Here is an 18,560-nt window from a genome sequence, read left to right as displayed (position 1 = left end):
TCCCCATCCTCCTTCACCGCGACGATAAGATCAACAGCAAAAGTAAGATTAATCTGCGTTTCCGGTCCAAGACTATGTGGTGTTAGACATTGAACTGCAGTTCACTAAAGAGAAATCAGATCCTTTATATTGATAGAATTGGGTTTACAAATGAGGATGTTCACCCTCCCTCTATTTTCATCTCCACTTGCCTGGTTGAACAACCCACTGCGTTTCCCTTCATAAATAAATCAACATGTCATGGGAGATCAACAATGAAAACAAGCCACACTGAAGCATTTCACATCATTTTTTAATTCTGCATTTCATTTCGTCAACAATTTATTTGCACCAAGATCTACAATAGTTTGAAAACGTGCACAAAAAGTGAGTTCTTCATCCTGCAAAGAATAAAAAATAAAATCTGAGACCCAGGCAAAAAAAGATAGCAAGAAACTAGTGCTAATTCTATAATTCTCCTTCTTTGTTAATCATAATTTAATACTTCAGCATAATATATTCATAAAGACCAATGTGTCTTGTAGTTTTTTTTTTTGCCCAGCATTCCCCGACCCCGCAGTTAAAAAAAAATATTTTCTCTATTTAAAACAAACCTTTCAATATTATCATTGCGATTACTGTGGTAATTTTAGAGGACAGAAAATATTTTCATCTCATTCAGACCCGCACCTGGTGACCAAAGCCCACCCACCCGCGTCAGAATCCAACAGTACACAAAAAGACCTGATCAAGAATCAAAGAAATGGAAACACAGGAATGACAGCAAATCAGAGGTGAGACATAGTGTTGGTTAGAACTCTGGTCTAACAAGGAATAAATGACATTTCTGTCTGGAGAGGTTCCACGACTCATTTAAAACCCGTCATGCCAAAAACACCCCGTTCAGGAAATACAGCTTCAAATGGCTAATATCAAGGATCCTACTCTTACAAGCAGCTGTGCATTAAATAAAAATAAATAGATTTTCAAACAGGAGGAGGGGAAAGAACAGTCCATCTAAGTTATTGGATGTTTTTTTTTTCTTCATTTTTTTTACATTTTCTAAGAAAAATCTGACATAAGTAAAACATGTCTTCAGATTTTTCTAAAACTTTTTACCTATACCAAGATCATACAGATATACAGCAAAACAGAAAAAAATACAGTAGAAGAAAGTCTTAAAAACTATGAGATTGGAATATTTAAAACAATAAATAATTCAAATACTAACGTCATGATAATGCTGTAATTACAACCCAGGTGACTAACAAAGACAGGGGAGACTGGTGACTTCAAAATATATAATAGCTGATTTTTGCATTAAGGGTCATATTGGTAGAAATTAGTGGAGGGGGTGACGTTATTAAGTGAGGATGAGGAGTCTCCATGTCAGTTGGCAGCCAGTCCAGTAGCTTCAGAAGACAGCCTGGAGGTGAGGGACAAAACGATATGTTTACCATTTCAAGTTTGGTATAGAACCAGAGAAGCACTCAGCACATTGCAAGAGGGGGAAAATATCCCTCAGCAGCTCTAAAGCAACGACACAGAGTTTGTTTCTGGGAAATGCCATTGAAATAGCTCTCCAGTCGTTATTTTACAAACAGTGGAGTGGGGCACCCACAAAAATGTGACCTCTTTTGCTCTTAAAGAAACGTTTGCAGTTGTCATGATCCCCCTCTAGAGGTCACCAAAGCGCGCCTCCTCATCTTCGCACACAAACATCGGTGGTTTCTCACCGAGCGTTGATCAGGTACTCCGCCAGGTTGATGCTAGCATGGGAGCCGGTGATGGTGACCTGTCTGCCAGTCGATCCCTCGACAGGATTGGCGATCTTGATCTGAGCCCCTGACATCTGACGGATCTCATTGATCTTGGCGCCTTGGCGGCCAATGATGCAGCCAATGAGCTGAGAGGGAAACAAACAGGACTTCAGTTCGCTTCGGGTTTCCTCAGCAGTTTAAGAAATACCCATCTGACGTACATCATTTGGAATGGTCAGCTCCTGAGAGCCGGTTTGTGCAGAGGCATCCATTCCAGCTGTGGAAATAATAAAGCAGGATTTCATTTAATGCAACACCGCAATCCAGTTTCCTGTTATGCTCCACCCAAAATACTGATTTCCTCTGCCACATGTGGGACTTCCCTCTTTCATAACTGGTCCTCAAATAGAAATTATTCGCCTAAGAAGCCGAGTATAAACGTAAAGAACAACCCCTCATTCTTACCCTGGAAGCCATGGTTGCCGTGTGCAATAGGGAAAGGACTCTGCTGCATGGCCAGCTGGTGAAGTTTGGTGAGCTGTTGAAGGAACGAACAGGAGGACACACAGAGAGCCAAGAAAGGGGTGCAGAGGGGGACATTGTATGAGAACAAATAATGCTTTGATAATTGGAATTTTGCTCTAATCCCCTTAAATATTGACTGTTGTGATGAGAGGAAATGTGGAATGGATCGCGGCAGACATGATATCTGGAGGTCTAAAAATACCGTTTGCAAATCGACTGGATCTGTGTCGTAAGAGTGGTGGGCTCAAAATTAAAAAAAAAAAAAGGATGAAGAAAGAAGGTGGCATGGCATCCCAGGACCTAACTGGCAAATATATAGGATCACTTACAGAGGGCCCTTCACTTACATCAGGCTGTGGAATGGCGTGCTGCCCTTGGACAGCGTAAGCCTGCATGGAAAAATAGCTTCATTGAAACTGATCATTTCAAACTCGGAGTCCAAAAGTGCAGGATTACTTACCTGACCCCCTGCAAAGATGACAGAAGAGCCTGAGGGTTTCGGTCTGTATGGGATGGTCACTCCCTTTGGTGGCGACTGAGGAAAAAAAAATGGAAGAATTTACAATGGAAATGACACAGTCAAAGATAACGCTCCACTGTACCTCAAGCATGACAACGCAGATCTGCTTCACACACTCGATGATGGACTGTGGAGTCCCTGCAACAGTGATGGCACGCTCGGTGGAGTTGGGCAACATGTCCCCTGCTACTTGTACCTGAGCTCCCGCTGACTGTGGAAAGAACAGCGCTCAGACAAGGCCAACTTCAGAGCGCAGCTCGGAATACAAACCTCTCTGATTTCCTTGATTTTGCAGCCGCCTTTTCCTATGAGTGACCCACACTGGCTGGCAGGCACGACGAGTCGCATGGTGACGGGTGGTTTGCTGGTGGCCGTGCTGTTAGTCATCGACGTGCTTATGTCCTAGAACAAACAGGTTAGAGCCCAACAGATGTCAAGCATCAGCAATCCAAGCACCTACCTCCTCCAGCTTCTCGATGATCATGGAGAAAGCTTTGAATATGGAGGTGGTGGGTCCTGCTAGAGTGATGATCCTCTCTGGACAGTTCCCTTCAGAGATGTTGATGCGAGCGCCACTCTGCAGGAGCAGACAGCAAACACTCAACACCCTTCCTCTCGCCACCTGATTTCAAGTCATGATTACCTCCTCTCTCATCTTCTTCACCGACTCTCCTTTCTGGAGCAAAGACCAGTGAATAATTATTGGAAAGCACATGGTGCAGAGCTGGGCTAGATTGAATCATTCTGGCAGGAAAAACAACGTACCTTTCCAATAATGCTGCCAACCTCCTACAGACAAGAGCAAAAATACATGTTGAAGACAGAGATGCACCCACCACTCACCAGAACACACAACTAAAAACCAAAGATTACACTCCAGATTGAGACACATCACAGAAGAGATCAATAAATGCACACGTACAAGAGACTTCAAGAAGAGTATGTTCAAAATTTAAGCATAAAAAGGCGTCACCCAGCCGTTCAACACGCCACAAACACTGTGATAACTAATGATTTAACCTGAGCCAGACAGAAACTACATCATGGTGCGTAAACACAATTCACTGCTTGAAACTTGCGAGGGATCTATAGTGACTCTTACCTTCCCATGCATGAGCAGTCTGATGGTTAAAGTGACGTTAAGTCCTCCCTCAACAAGGCTTGAATCCATGTCTGCAGTGCAATCCAAAACACGAGTGATATGATGCGTCTTTGGTCACCGACTGTGCTCTGCAAATCATCACCAAAAACTACAAGTTAATGAATGAATGTTGGCTGGAAACGGCACAGACTCTTAATCAGCTAAAATACAGTGCAAGTTTAGGTTAAATTTTGTAATATTTTGAGGTTACAGACTTGTTGTGACATTGAAGTGGCCCGTGTCACCAATTCACGTTGGCATAATAAGCCTCTGTTTCGCGTCGGCATCGTCTATTTCATGGAAGTCAACGGTCGCGGAGACCCGTCATATTCAATGTTCAGCGATTAAAAAAACATTCCGACTCCACCGATCGGTCAAAAACTAGTGTCGACTGTGATGCAGCGTGAGAAGACCAGGGTGAGATCACGAAAACATCGCAGAGGCCTTCACGGGGAGAGCATCACCGGTTGTCACGCAATCGCAAGCTAAGTTGATCGCCTTACGGTTCCAACCGTTATTGAGCAAATCCGCTGCTAAACGTGTGACTGTAAGGACATTAACGCCTAAATATGTGTTAAATAAATTAAATGCATACAAGCCGCCAGTGGTTTGTTTACGATATCCATTCAGCTCGCTGGCAATAGCGTCCTGCTCCAGAACATAGTCGCTGCCCGCGGCCTATGGAGCGCACCGGGTAGCCCCCGTCCTTCACTCGGAGTAAACCAAAACACGCAGAGATCCAGGAGAGACTCACCCGAACCGTCCCTGGAAGTGCGTTCAGGGGGTGGGTAGGGTGACAAGGGAAGAAAGGGAGAGGTTCGGGAGGGAATTTTGAGAGGATCCGGGGAAGAGGGAAGCGACGCCGCTATTCGATCGGACTCCACTCTTCTGCTCGGCACAAAAGATTCGGATGTTGTCAACTTTGACCCGGCGATCTCCCCGCCCACATCCACCGTAAACCCACGCCCACTACACCCCCCAAACCTCGACCCCTTTAAATTATAATTTCGTCCTGAAATCTGTTTTTTGCATGGTGGGAAGTGTCTCTCTTTCATGTCAAATAAGATGGCAGGATAGTTAAATTTCCATTACTATTCTATTTATAATGTGTCTACAAGCAGAATATCAGGATAAGAATATGTTTTTCTATTACCCTGTTGAAAGTGTGAAATGAAAAATGAAATGGAAAAAAGTCTGTACTGTGTTTTAAAATTGATTCCGACAGTTGAAGTGAAACATGCCCCACTACTCAGGGAAGCTTTTTAATTTCCCGTTTAGAGCTTACGTTCTGTGTAAAAATGAAATAAACTAACTATTTTCTCGTCAGAAATTTACACTACAACTGAAAGAATATACCACGATAACCCGTAATATCACTCGGTATATTGTCCTAATGTAATATTATTATTTGGCAAAATATTGTTAGATAGATAGTTGTGCGTCGACACTATTTAAGGTGTATTTAAATATTAGTTTCATGTTTTGTAGTGTTATAGGCCACTAATCTTCCGTCCCATCTTATGTTCTTCCTTCATCATGAAATGTAATGCTTATTATAAAAACGCATACTGCGTCCCTCAGTGTTTGTGAAGTTGCTTGAATACACTCTCTAGCCACTAGATGGCAGAGTCGCACCGTTAACTCTATGTAGCATTGATGTCAGTGATTCTAATCCCCTTCATGTTTCTGGCAACATTGGGCCCTTTGTGTTCCGAGTGCCCTGACCTTTCTGTGTGGAATTGGAAACGCATTCAAAGGGAACTGTCGCCGCAATATTGGACGACACTGCTCCCCCCCCAGAAATATTACACAGCGACAAATGAGTGAGTGCATGACCCTGTTTAGTTTGATTTAAAAGGAGGGTTTCACTCACTCTGTGATCTTAAATAATTTAGTCAATTTTAAGATTGAGTTTCTCTTGTACAAATATGATTGATGACAGAGAGCTGTATAATGGAATGCTTCATTTATGTTGCATGAGAATTGTTGCTGAAATATTGATGGACAAAACCAGGAGTTGATTTCTCTGCTGGCTTTTATTCAGAATGAAGGCAAAGCACTGGGCGAATCAAAGCGTAAAGATGACGGATCATTTGCAGCCAGACAGCCCCGTGGTCATGTGTTCATGGTCTGGTTGACGGTGCATTTTCCCTGGACCGTGAGCACGTTTGTTAATCTGATGCACATATAAGCCTGTGGAATTAGATAATGAACAGAATATCCTGCTCCTGACGCAACATCTGTCTGCTTTGTACTGCACTACTTTTAGCTAATTCATATCATTGTGAGTGACTTTTGGTTATGTTTGTGTTCCTGAAAACTAACATTGAAACTGCTTGATAATTTACATGTTTATCTTGGGCACAATAAATGGTCAGCCAGCAGTCATGAGTGGTTTGTACTGTGAATTGGACGACAAGTGTGTGTGTCTTTTGATCTGGAGAGCTAGCATGAGGAGGTCGTTCAAGCGAAAGGAGATGTGGCTCTTCAACTTTTTCATCAGCACATGGTCTCCCAGGTCTTTCATGTCTCCTCCTTTTTTACTAAATGTAATGTCCTTCCCTTCTATTTTTACACAGCTGATTTAGTGAAGCTCATCCTCTCACCTGAGCTCCTGCTCTCAGCCACGTCATGCATTTAAAACAGTTAAGAAGCGAGGTTAATGTGAGATGTCATGACTTCCACTTTCAAAGTGAAGTCTGAGCACAATTCTCCTGTAGAACTTTGAGCGTTAAGATGCGCAGCAACATTTCAAATGAAGGTTTGACTTGTCTTACTTCACAGCAACATTACTATTTTAGGTTACTACATTATACATGTGGGTGTCTGGAAGTTCTAGTCTGACTGCTTCAGGCCATGAGCAAGCCTTAAGAAAGGCTCGACTTGCATAACTTAAAAATAAAAACTCATTCAATAAGTGAAGTGACGCACATTCTCTTGTCTATTTTTTTGAATCCGCGGTAAATATTCCTCTCTGCTGAGGTCAGGGGAAACAATTTAAAACACAGCTAATGCATCGCGCCTGCGATGTCAGCGTGATTCCATTGAAAAAAAGGCTGTTCTCTGCCATGAGAAAACAGAAAGGTAATTTATTCTCGCTCTTTGTGTGTAGCTCATCAGTGCATATTAAAGTAAATGATCTGGATTAGATGCGCAAAGCCTTTGAAAACACTCAAAGCATGCTTTCAATTACAAACCTAATTAGCGACTGAATGTTAACTCAGATATTAAAGGTTGCTAGGAGGACGGGAAATATAATAACAGAGGATTGGTAAGAATCATGGACCTTCTCAAGAGTGTTAAATGATGAACAGTACTATTACAAAACTGTGGCGTGAAGTCAGTGTGTGTATCTGTGGTTGATCCTTACTTGTGAGGACCTCATGCTTTTGTGGTGACCCTTTTGCCATACATCACAAATCCAAGCCTCAATTTGAGGATGCGGATGATAAAGTGGGTCATTATTATTAGTTGTAAGTTTGGTTTATTGTCCTGGTTAATGTTTGCCATTTGTTTTGGATGGTTAGGTTGAGGCTGAGAGGCTAGGGAAAGTGTTATCGCAATGAATAGTCCCTTCTGTAGCTGTACTTGGGTCCAAAACACACCTCTTTGGGGGAACATTTTGTGGGGGACGCCACACATGTTTAAGCCTCACTTTGAGGGTTGCAACTTCTAGATTATAATATTCAGCAAAATAACAACAGAATAGGTCATTTTAAATAGTTTGGTGAAGGGTCATGGCTACTTTTATCCATTTGTTTTGGGTGGTTAGGCATTATGTCAGTGAAATGACCCCACAAAGATCATGGTACAAGTGTGTGTGTGTTTTATAGACCTGTTACCATTGTAAAACAGAGATAAAGAGATGCACAGTGGGATTGGATTGTCTCTGCAGGGGTGTGAACCGAACCAAAAATCTGTGCAGCGACATTACTTTCCACAGCCATAGTTAGATGAGCCTGCAGGGTCACAGCAAGAGCTCAAATGCAGCTTGTCATTTGTCCACTCAGAGACCCGGAAGGATGCAGAGCGCCAGTGACTTCCACATATTTTAAGAAGATCTCGCTCAAATAGGGTTGCACCCACAGAGACAAATAATTGGCGTGGTATCTTACAGGCACAAGCATGAAGAGCTGCATGCATTTTAATGCCAGCGCTCCGCAGGAAGACTCCAGTTCTGTATGCTAGTGGGTTCGCTCTCTGCTCCTTCTGTGTCACTGGGTTTAGTGGAACAAACAAAATGTACCACATACTTGACAAAGATGAATGCATTTTCTCTGTTCAAAGTGGAGGTTTAGTTGTAAATACAATCATGGTCACGCACTCAGCATGTAGGTTATCCGTGTCCATGGTTAATCCCACTGGGGGGCAAAATTTGAAACGCAGGCCAAGTCGCTGACCGAACAAAATTCATATCTATCGAACAGTCTGTAATTTGCATCCTTTGATCGGACCAAGTAGTTCAAACAGACTGCGATATCAGCGTCCCTTTGAATTTTAGGATTCTAGTTTTAGCTTCTCTGTGGTTAGCTTCACAACACATAACACAATTGTCCGCCTTCCCCACCGCAAACACAGGACACAGTCTGGGAGTCCAAAGTCCCTTTCACCTGCATCAGTTTTTAGGAATTTTCCAGATTATTTTTTTACATTTATAATCTCCACTTGCTCGCTTGTTTGAGGGCTAAGCTTGAACGCTAATCCATGCAGGTCATGATATCGACATGCTTGGTTCATGGTGTAGTTTCACTGTACTTTAAATTAGTTTTTAATCTGATTTAAACTATATGTATTTTTAGCTGCCACAGGCTACATGAAGCATCTTGGACTGTGAGCTTTGGCCCCAAGGCCCCAGTTGAATTCGTGCACTGTACCGACCTTGACTTCAGTTTAGACCTGTAAAGCATTTCACTGAATCCAAAAGAGGGAAAGAAGCGCCTTATAGACACGACTAGAAAGAAGCTGAGGGACAGTTAGGCAGGACAAGTCTCTCAAGACTTAAAAATCAACCCATTTAACTCGTGATCATCGTGTTTAAAAACTGTCATGAAGGATGACAAACGGTGTGAACTGTGAGTTAACTGCTATAGAGAGAGGTGTGAAATGTGTTTCAGCAGAGTTTCAAACAAGCCATGAGTGCAGTACATTGACAGTTTTCAGTTGAGTTGAATGAGATAATCTGACCATTCAGGATTTTTTATGGTGTCAAGCTTGAGGTACACAGTCCACACCTGGTCCACAACATGACTATTTTTGTGTCGAACTCCGCAAAAAGTACTGACTTAACCGGTTCCATGGTGCCCTGCAACAGTTGTGCTGGAATCAAATGATTCCAGATATGCGTGTTAACGCCTTTGACCTTGACAAAGTTTCATAGCAAACTGGACCCAACAGACGCCTCACCTCAATAAACGTGCTGTTCTTGAACATATTATAGACAGGCAGCGCGACCCATGAGGCTCAGAGGGCTTGTGAAAAATCCTTTTCTGCAGACATCACACTATTGGTTTTCCTGCGTTCTTTTACGGCTTCCTCTCTTTGATCGCATATACAGAGTCATTAGTCACGGTCTTATCCAATCTGCAAGTGTTAATACTTGTGCCACCAGGACTCAATAGTGAGGACAGATTGTCTTTCAGTGTCAGTTTGATTGGAAACTACAGATTTGTCCTGTGTACTGGTCAAGTTATCTGATGATGTGGTACTGTGAGGAGTATCGCTAGGTGTGTGTCAGTCAAATGTGTTGACATCAGTGGTTTGTGGTTCAGTCTTGACTGCGAGTTCAAATTCAGTTCAGTCACAAGGCGTAGATGCAGATGCCATTTTGTTGTGTGCGAGCTCTCCCTTTGAATGATATTTGCGATGCAGTTTTTTGAAAATATTTTGCTCTCTGACGTTTTCGTTTTCTCAAAATTGAGAAGATATCTGTGATAGTAAAGGACATGTGCCAGAGGCTGACGTATCAGTCACTTCCCCTAGAGAATGATGGCGCTTGTTCTCGATCAGATCTGAGTTGTTTACGATGAGAGTTTGGATTTTGCCCAACTGATGCATAGACAAATTCATGAGACCTTAAATCTTGTTCTGTTGATGTGTACTTCAGTCGCTGACAGCACCATAAGGCATGTCTGTCGCTGAGGTCTGCAGTCTCTGTAGATTGACACCTCATTTTTTCTAATCAAGTGACTGCAGGGATGTCAACTGGTTACTAAAAATAGATCTCGAACTGCCACGACGGACTTGGTCTGGGAAACTCATGACTTTTACTAAATTGTTGATATTACTGTCAAAGAGATGAGAAAAGTGGTCAATATTTGAAGTGCAGTTGAGGAACTCTCATGTGTTAATGATGCTTTAATACTGTTTAATTTACAAGCTGGATTTCAAGCGATTATTTGTGCCCAAAACAGAGATAGAAAAGCGTGGATGTCTCTGCGGCACTCCACAGAGCAGACAAAGGACTGGGGGGGAAATAGAAAGCTCTAAGGAAAGACTTTTTGTGACCTCACAATTCTGCTGAAAATAGAGCTCCAGCCTCAGTAGACAAGTCGGCTTCTTGGGAAATGGAACACATCCAAACTCATCTAGAAAGACATGCCTTTACACCACACAAAAGAACATTACACTCAGAGGGGAAATCTTAAGGTCAAACAGCACTCAGTGATGAATACAAACCAAAAACATTTTTTGACCATGCTGTCAATAAGTGGGTGGTTCAGTTACATCAGATATTTCTATATGTAGATAGTATTGAATTATTTGGGGGCATTATAAGTGAGTGTCTTCTAGCCTAAAATGGTTAGCAATGTCAATATAGAGGCGAGGAGCCATTCTCAGCTTCACACTTCTGGTCATGTGGACTTGAATTTGAATGGCTTCATCTTAAAGATAAGTGAATGTGACTTGTTTTAGTGAGCTCAAGCATGTGTCGAGAACTACCAACTCGGAGCAGAACCTGTGGTTGACCTATGACACGCTTGAGAGACTTCATCTTCCAGTTGGTCTTGGTGTTCCCTGAAGAGGGGCTGGAGGAGGTTTCTGAGACGAGGGAAGTGGTGAAAAAGTGGTGAATAGGTTGGTTTAAGTACTACAAATGAGAGCACTGAACATTATTTAAACATGACAATCACCTTTCCATGTCGGAAAAACAACGGGCATATTCATATTATAGTATAATAGTAACAACTTAGTGGTCATTTAAAAAGCAAGAGAAAGCAACGTAGATGAAATGTCGCGACTGCGTGAGTCCGTCACGAGTTGATCCGACTGAACATGTGTGTTAGAAGTCGGTGTCGTGAATCATCTTCGCCTCGAATCACACAATCCACTCTTTACTCATGCAGCCTCTCATGGTGATTCATCCAGCCACTGTTTGCTTATGAGACTGGGTCCTCTTCATCTTTTTGGTGGGTGTTTGTTCGTGGGCTCTCGGATGCCGCCACCCCATCTCCCCCTCCTCCCCCTCCTCCTCCCTCTCCTCCTCCCTCATCCCGCGTCTCGACGGAGCGAGAGCTTCTGCAGCATCACTGGCTGCCTCCTAACTGCGTCTCCTCCACCGCGATGGATCCGTCTGTGAGGCGGCCAGGGCAGTAACCGAGGACGGACCCTGGAAATGACCGCAGCGAGGCGGTCAAAACGCGACACCTCTCTCTTTCTGCTGCGTCTTGTTTACCTGACAGACTCGGGCGTCATGTAAGTGCTGGATAACTATTCGTGTGTGACCGACACCCATCGCCAGCTGATCCCCATCATACTATGAGCGAGGTAAGCTCCACTTCAGCCCTCCACATCGGGCGTTGCGGGTCTGTCACAAATGAACCCCGGTGCTCGTCAGGCTGCATTGTTGCGTCGTCAATCCTTCTACTTGAGTTGGAATTGACAATTTCCTGTGAACGGCGCGTCTGTGCTCACCTGTCGACTCGTGAAAGATGTTGCAGCATCCGAATGCCGATATGTGACTTGTAAACGTCATGTCAGCTGCCCGCTTATGCCGTCAGTTTGGTGATTCACTCTGAGACGTTTGGGATGCTGAAGCCTCAAGTCTGTCTGGGATCTGTGCGGAAAGTGGTCCTGTCTTCCTGTGGTCTACATTTTCACACTTACAGGATGATGAACTGGATTCCTTCATGTCTCTGTCGCATTCCCAGCTGGTGAATGTGGATCTTGAAAAGGCTCACAACATGAGGCTTTTAAAGGCAGTTACATGTTTGGTTTGAGGATGGAATTGAATTATTTCCTATAAATCTAGCAACATATTCTTATGATACCTGTCAAACTTTCAGCGAAATCTGTTTCACCTCATCCGATTTTTTTTTTGCTGCCTTCAAGCCCATTAAATACCTTTTCATAAATGTCAAGTTTATCTGGAAACTTTCAACAACCAAAAATATCGTGGATAATTTATTGAGAATTTATGATGAAAAGATGTAATTTAACCATAAAAATTCTTTGCAATTAAATCAGATAATCTGTTTAGGCTCATATTTGCAGTTCAAAAATGTGTTGTGCCCCCTGATACTTCTGCATTACATCACCACTTTATCTGCATTCCTATAGTAGAGGGGTGTTTGGTGATTTCAAAAACTGTGATTTACAAACCATATAAAAACAATATGAGTGTTTGTCTGAAATACTTTTTTCCTCTAGCACACACAAACACACGGTGAATTAATGTCATAGAGTGAACGACAACAGGAATGGGTGAAATTCTTCACCAAATGGATCAGAGACAAAACACTTTTAGATCAACATAGAGCTACATTTGGTCACCCACGTTTTGAAATTTCAGCATTTATATTAGATCTCAAATGATCCAATCTGCTTGGATGAGACATTACATCATTTAACAAAATATTTTTAGTGACCTTTGTGCTTGAAAAACAATCTCAAATAAAGATAAAATCAATATCATTGTGATGTTTAGAGCCAACAAATTTGATACTTATATTTAAAATTTTAGGACGTAAATTTTAAAGTACTTATTGATATGTGTGTTAGTAGATATCAGCCCGGGAAGAATCACCTTAAGTTCACTTGTAACAACACCGTCATTACTGATTATTAACAGTAAATAACAAGAAATTTGCTTATTAAAAGTTAATATTAGCTGTCAAATGGTGTTCTCTTTTAAATAAGAGCAGGAAGACATCACTTAGAAAAGTATTTTATTTTTCTTACTGTAGCCTTGTACACGTTTCTGTACCCTGGGTTTCATAATGTAATCAGCAACCTCCATCTGAAGTCCCGTCTCCTTCAATATCACAAACAAAAGAGCGCTATCTGGGCGATCACACGCTCTGTGTGTGGAAATAAACCCGCTCCCTCTGAAGCTTAAGATGAGCATCAGCCCAGCGAGGATGATCGATAGCACTTTGTATCACAGCCTGTGTTCGGTTGTTGTTGTCAAACAGGAACCCTTTCAATTAAAAGCCCATTCTCAAAGCGAAGGGCTGGTTAATAATTAATTCAGCTCAATGGGACCACAAATCTTTGGATGACATGCTGAAGTGTGTCATTGTGTAAACACGCTTCCCGATCATATACATCCTGCAAATTCTGTGCAAGTGTTTGCTCTGTCAATAAGAAGTGGTTCGCACAAGTGAGTCGCTGCAATATTGCAGTGGCCTCACCGGCGGCAGTGTTGGTGCTGGACTTAAGCTATTAAATTTCAATGTCAAATCGCTTGCCAGAAAACAGTCATGATGATCCCCAAGAGTTTGAAGGAAACCCAGCTGGCGTCGACTCAGAGTGGTGGATGTTTCAAAGTGGCTCAGTGGGAATACTGCAGGGAGTGATTAGACAATATGTAAACTGCTCCGCATCACACGTTGGTATGATGTAAAAGGACACACCGCAGCACTGATTGTTTTCACAACAGGACCCCGAGGACTCCTTCAAAATCTGAACCACTTTCTCATGAGCTACGGTCACCCGTCAGCCAATTATCAGGAGGCGTCACCATTTTGGGTTTCAAATATGGATTCCTCCATGTGGTAGAATACTGTTAGATTGTGGTGCTGCTATTTCACTTTTGAGAAAAAGGACATCTATCTGGCTATATATCTATCTGTAATGGAAAAAGGTAGGACTTGTATGTTGATGAAAAATAGGTCAAACAAGCTGGATTTCAAGCGAAACCGTCATTTGAAGAAGGGTGTGCCAATACTTTGCAGTTGGAGAAAAAGAAATTCAAGCTACTTTGTTTTGTTTCAGTTTTTGTTATGTTCTCTCTTTCTTTTTAACACATTGAAAGTGGCCCACATGAAATGACTTGGCTGGCCAAATTTGGCCCCTGGGCCATGACGTGGACACCCAGAAGGACTCACCCAACTGTGATAATGGAACCTTGTTTTTTAATTTTAAATCTGGAGTACGCCCTGGATAAAGCAAAATGTGTAGTGCAACACACCATTGTGTTGATCGTGTTTACCAAGTACGAACTATAGGTACGGAACAGAGTCCTATCACCTACAGTAAATGGCCAGAATGTCTTTGAAACCTCCTCTCTCTTTGCTCCTCATGCTCTGCTGACTTATAACTGTAGTTCCTCAACTGTATTTGATGCGCTCGCTTAGTGTATGGCCAGTTTACATCAACGTGTTTCAAGTCTTTCCCATGCCATACTCCTCTGTATTCAATCACTGCCTGAGCCTGCTCACTGGATTTATGAATTGCCAGTGTCTCCATGTCTTCAGCATGCGCCTGATGATTCAATAATCTGTCTCTGCTCTTCTGAAATATATCAGATAGATCGATAAAACCTTCATTAATGTTCTCCATAGCAACAAGGCATCGGTGTAACTTCAGCTCATGCCCAAGAATAAACTGTCTGTTTACTTCCTGCCACTGGTACAAATGTCTCAGTGATCCATCTGTCCAGCTATTGTCTCATTGTCGCTCTCCCGAGTTTATGATGAGAAGAGATTCAAACTGCGACCCTAATGCTGTGAGTTAAAGTGGATTTATTTTTATTATGTCCCACGCCGTGACTTTTACTTTGGAGCCTGATTTACTTTGATAGGTGTAATGAGGACGTGTAACCTGGGGTAGCTGGGATTACAGCTGTCCCCGGTTTAATTTGAGGAAGAGCTCCAGTGATGTGGATGGAGGTTTGAGAGCATTTGTGATGGTTATATTGTCAGACTCAGTCGGTCCCTGATTGGGTTTTATCTTTTTCCCCGGCAATATGTTTACCTGACGGATGCTGTCTTCGCCGCAGCTTTTTTCTGACTGGTTGATCACAAACACACTGATTTTGAATTGAGAAGAAACAGTTTCATCTATCATCACATTTGTTGGATTGTGAGTCTTCACTGGCGCAACATAAGTGCACGTTTCTCAAGATATTTCTTCCTCGCACTGTCAGCAGTTGCAGAGATACACCACTAGTGAACGGTGCGCTCAGTCACATGACCTGTGATTTAAAGGTCACTGCAAGTGTCAGATGTTTTTCTCCCTGAAGTTTCAAGAAAAAATTGCTGTTTTCTGACTTGTGGGTTGCATCAAAAGTTCTTGTTAAATATGATGTCCAATTTCAGTCCAGGTCATCAGTACTTTGTACCGGCTGCTCTGGTTCTGAAGAACCCACTTGGCCTTTGATGCTACTAGTTTCACTTCTTGTTGACCTTGTCACATTGACATCCAAACCGTGTTTATATAACATGATTGTCTTTAAAGTAAATACATGGTACAGAGGAATGCGCTCATGTTTTCCCTGCAGGCTGACAGTTTGACCTTGCTTGTGTTATTTTCAGTTCATCTCATGCAGGAGCAGCTCAAGTGGCTTGAGGTGTTTCGCGTCTGCTTCCCATGACGCATCCCGCTTGCTGTTAAGTCATTGACCTTTCCTGTCGTCAGGGCAAACCCCTCCTGCACGCTCATCCGGATTGTTTAACACCGCGAAACACGACTGATATGAAATGATAACAAATCTGTTACATCACTGCAAACTGTTTTCCTGCCTCCGAAAATAGCAGCGACTGGATTGCAGCAGGCCTCTGACGAGAATCTTGTTATCTCACCGCATGTGTCATTTTACAATAAGTCCTTGCCGGGGCCGCGTCGCCGGATGGATCCTTTGACACAAATTTGCATGTTAAGCTGAACGTTCCTCACCAGGGACAATTAATCTGCGCGTTGCAATTAAAAATCTGTGTCTATTGGTGATTAATTATCTCTCAGGTGTCCGACGAGAGGAAGAGCCAACAACATCTGTGCTTTTCAATACCATTAAAACTATGTAATCCAATGTCTGAACGGTGGCAAGGAAACAGCCCTTCTTTTCCATTTAAATTCAAATACATTTTATTGCAGGCAGATTTTCCATGAGCTGTTCTCATTCAAAAGAAAACATTGCTCCATTTTTAGATGAAAAGAGGCTTGTGTTTGGTAGCTGTATATATTGGCTGTGGGCTAACATGACTGAGAGGCATTTGCTGTGTGGACGAAGAGGACGTGGCAGATGAGCAAAGCAGAGCAGCGCCAACAAGGCTGTGGACGTAGCGCTGGTGATATATGGAGCTCGGGGATATTTTATTTTGCAACTACAAAGACAATTTCTTTAACCTCAGATTTCTGGGGGCGCTCTGTGGCGTTTGTGTCTGTGGGTTGTTTATAATTTTCTGACCTGCTCGCAGCGTTTGGATCCACGCTTTTTATCACGCGTTGGCTTGTTATTAATGTGCTCTAAATATCAGGAAAACAGGCTCCGCTTCATCAAATCACATACAAAAATGCGCAGAAGAGAGGATGAAGACACATTTATTTTATATATTTATAAATTATTTTTATATCTTTATATATATAATACATATTTATTTATTTAACTACCGAAGTTAGAACACATAGCTTAAATAATGCGTAAATGTTCATACAACTGATAAATTGATATTTTAGTTGAACTCCATCTCTGTGCAACAAAGCAGTTTAATGTCAGGCCGTTGTTATGGTAGATCTCATCTTTCATGTGTTTTCCCAGGCACTGCACTGGCCAGGCTGACCAGCATTATTATGTCTGCAGGCTATTGCAACATTGTTCTGTTCTATTTTGCCTTTTCCACCTTTACCTTCCTTGTCCTAGTTCTCTTCTTCATCTGCTGTATCTGTGAACTGCACTGGTTGTCTCCTTCTTTTACCAGTTACCTTCATCTCTAAAATTCTTGTCCATCGTGGTCTGGCCTTCCAAACTGTGTCTCCAAACCGGCCAAGCCACATCTGCTTTGGGTCTTGATATCTGGGACTCGAAACCATACGTCATGGCTGGTCTCACTACCACCATATGAAGCTTCCCTTTCACACTTTCTGCAACTGTCCTGTCACAGATGACTCCAGTGGCTGTCTAATCTCCTCCTTATCTCCCTCCTTTGGATGATGTCTTTTGGCATCATACAGTATATATTGTGTTTTTTGTTATTTGGGGGCACTGACTGGTTGGTTGTCAGATGAAATAACATAAAAATAATTAGTAGACAGGGACTACGATTAACACCATGGAATGCCACATCACTTTCACATCCTGCCCATGTCTGTCACAGCTTCTCACTCTGGACGGCCATATGGACGCTGCATCTCATATCCGTCGCCATTTGCATCTCAGAAAAACAAACCATGTTCCAAGAATCTGCTCAATACATGTCAATAAAGACAAGTGACACTTGACCAAGACAGACTTTCTCACAGAGCTATTCTCTGATTTGTTGCACTTCATATGCTTCATACAGTACACTAACTCAGCATCTTCAACCTCTACCTGCTGATGTATATCATCAGCCAAAACTAAAAAAAAACAGCAGATGTTGTGTGATTTTTGACTATTGTTGGGAGCACCAGTGAGCTGAGAATGTAGCTAAATGGATTATGTATTTGGCCACTTAAACAATAGGAAGATTTGCTCATATTTGACATATATCTCAACAACAGCAAACACTTTGTTTCCTGCTCTCATTCTATTATTAATCCTGACACACTCTGGTACACTGTGTACTACAAACGCCAATAAAACTGGTCTTTTAATTGGTGTTTTTAAAATTCCAATCACATGTGACTGGCCCCCTCATGTATGTATGGATGTGTGCTCACTCATCACAGGAAGAAAAAAATCTAGAAAGCTCTTTGGGAAGTGCAGATTAAACTAAGCCTGACTTTGAAACTGGAGCATCACACCATGGCTTTTTGCTTTGAGATAATCCCGAAGTGCTCTGCCAAGATCCTGCATAATAAATTGGTATGATAATCAACACAGTTAGAAAGTTTGGGGGTTATATATTGAATTTTTTTCAATCTGTGTATGAGCCTATTAAGGTTTCGGAACAGTGCTCCCTCTGGATCTTTGAAACACACTAACAATCGAAGCACCAAATTGATTTTGGCGTGGCAGCAAGTCTGCCTTCACAGCCAAAGTAGATGTATTACACCATTCACTTCCTAATTTCAATTAGGCAAAAGTGTGTCTTACACCACTGAGATTTCTGCCAACACTGATATAGTCGTGATTAATTCCCGGGACTCCAAGAATGTGAGCCATAGTCGATCGACAGAGGTCAACGGAAAGGCAAATATTTTTATGTTGCAATCAACTTTTTGCTATCCTCACATTGTCTGCTGCTGTCTTGGAAGCAAATGGTTCAGTCCAGTTCTT

At 42.3% G+C, this 18,560-nt stretch overlaps 2 protein-coding genes across 6 annotated transcripts in view; one reads left to right on the top strand and one right to left on the bottom strand.

Annotated features, from left to right (window-relative positions):
- Positions 1 to 281: 281 nt before the first annotated feature.
- On the bottom strand, positions 282 to 4,849 carry pcbp2 (poly(rC) binding protein 2). Of its 2 annotated transcripts, none has more exons than XM_053850174.1 (13): positions 4,680 to 4,849; positions 3,887 to 4,014; positions 3,550 to 3,573; positions 3,428 to 3,460; positions 3,245 to 3,361; positions 3,055 to 3,186; positions 2,867 to 2,995; positions 2,725 to 2,799; positions 2,594 to 2,653; positions 2,205 to 2,277; positions 1,961 to 2,016; positions 1,716 to 1,885; positions 282 to 1,405 (listed from the first exon to the last, which is right to left on the bottom strand). In XM_053850174.1, exons 2-13 carry the CDS (start codon positions 3,953 to 3,955, stop codon positions 1,369 to 1,371), a joined length of 975 nt encoding a protein of 324 aa, XP_053706149.1. In that variant the 5' UTR covers positions 3,956 to 4,014; positions 4,680 to 4,849; the 3' UTR covers positions 282 to 1,368. The 2 variants fall into 2 exon arrangements, with proteins under 2 accessions (XP_053706149.1, XP_053706150.1); XM_053850175.1 differs by having other exon boundaries at positions 2,612 to 2,653.
- A 6,477-nt stretch (positions 4,850 to 11,326) lies between these two features.
- Positions 11,327 to 18,560, top strand: part of dlgap4a (discs, large (Drosophila) homolog-associated protein 4a) — a 51,694-nt gene continuing 44,460 nt past the window's right edge. For 2 of the 4 annotated variants that reach the window (XM_053850165.1, XM_053850163.1), the window contains exon 1: positions 11,345 to 11,689. The gene's annotated coding sequence lies outside the window, so the exon portion shown is untranslated. Of the gene's footprint in view, positions 11,690 to 18,560 lie in introns of all 4 variants that reach the window. The other 2 variants (XM_053850168.1, XM_053850164.1) reach the window with 2 other exon arrangements.

Source organism: Synchiropus splendidus, chromosome 18 (genome assembly GCF_027744825.2).
Source record: "Synchiropus splendidus isolate RoL2022-P1 chromosome 18, RoL_Sspl_1.0, whole genome shotgun sequence".
NCBI lineage: Eukaryota > Metazoa > Chordata > Actinopteri > Syngnathiformes > Callionymidae > Synchiropus > Synchiropus splendidus.
This window is presented reverse-complemented; position numbering and strand designations above follow the sequence as displayed.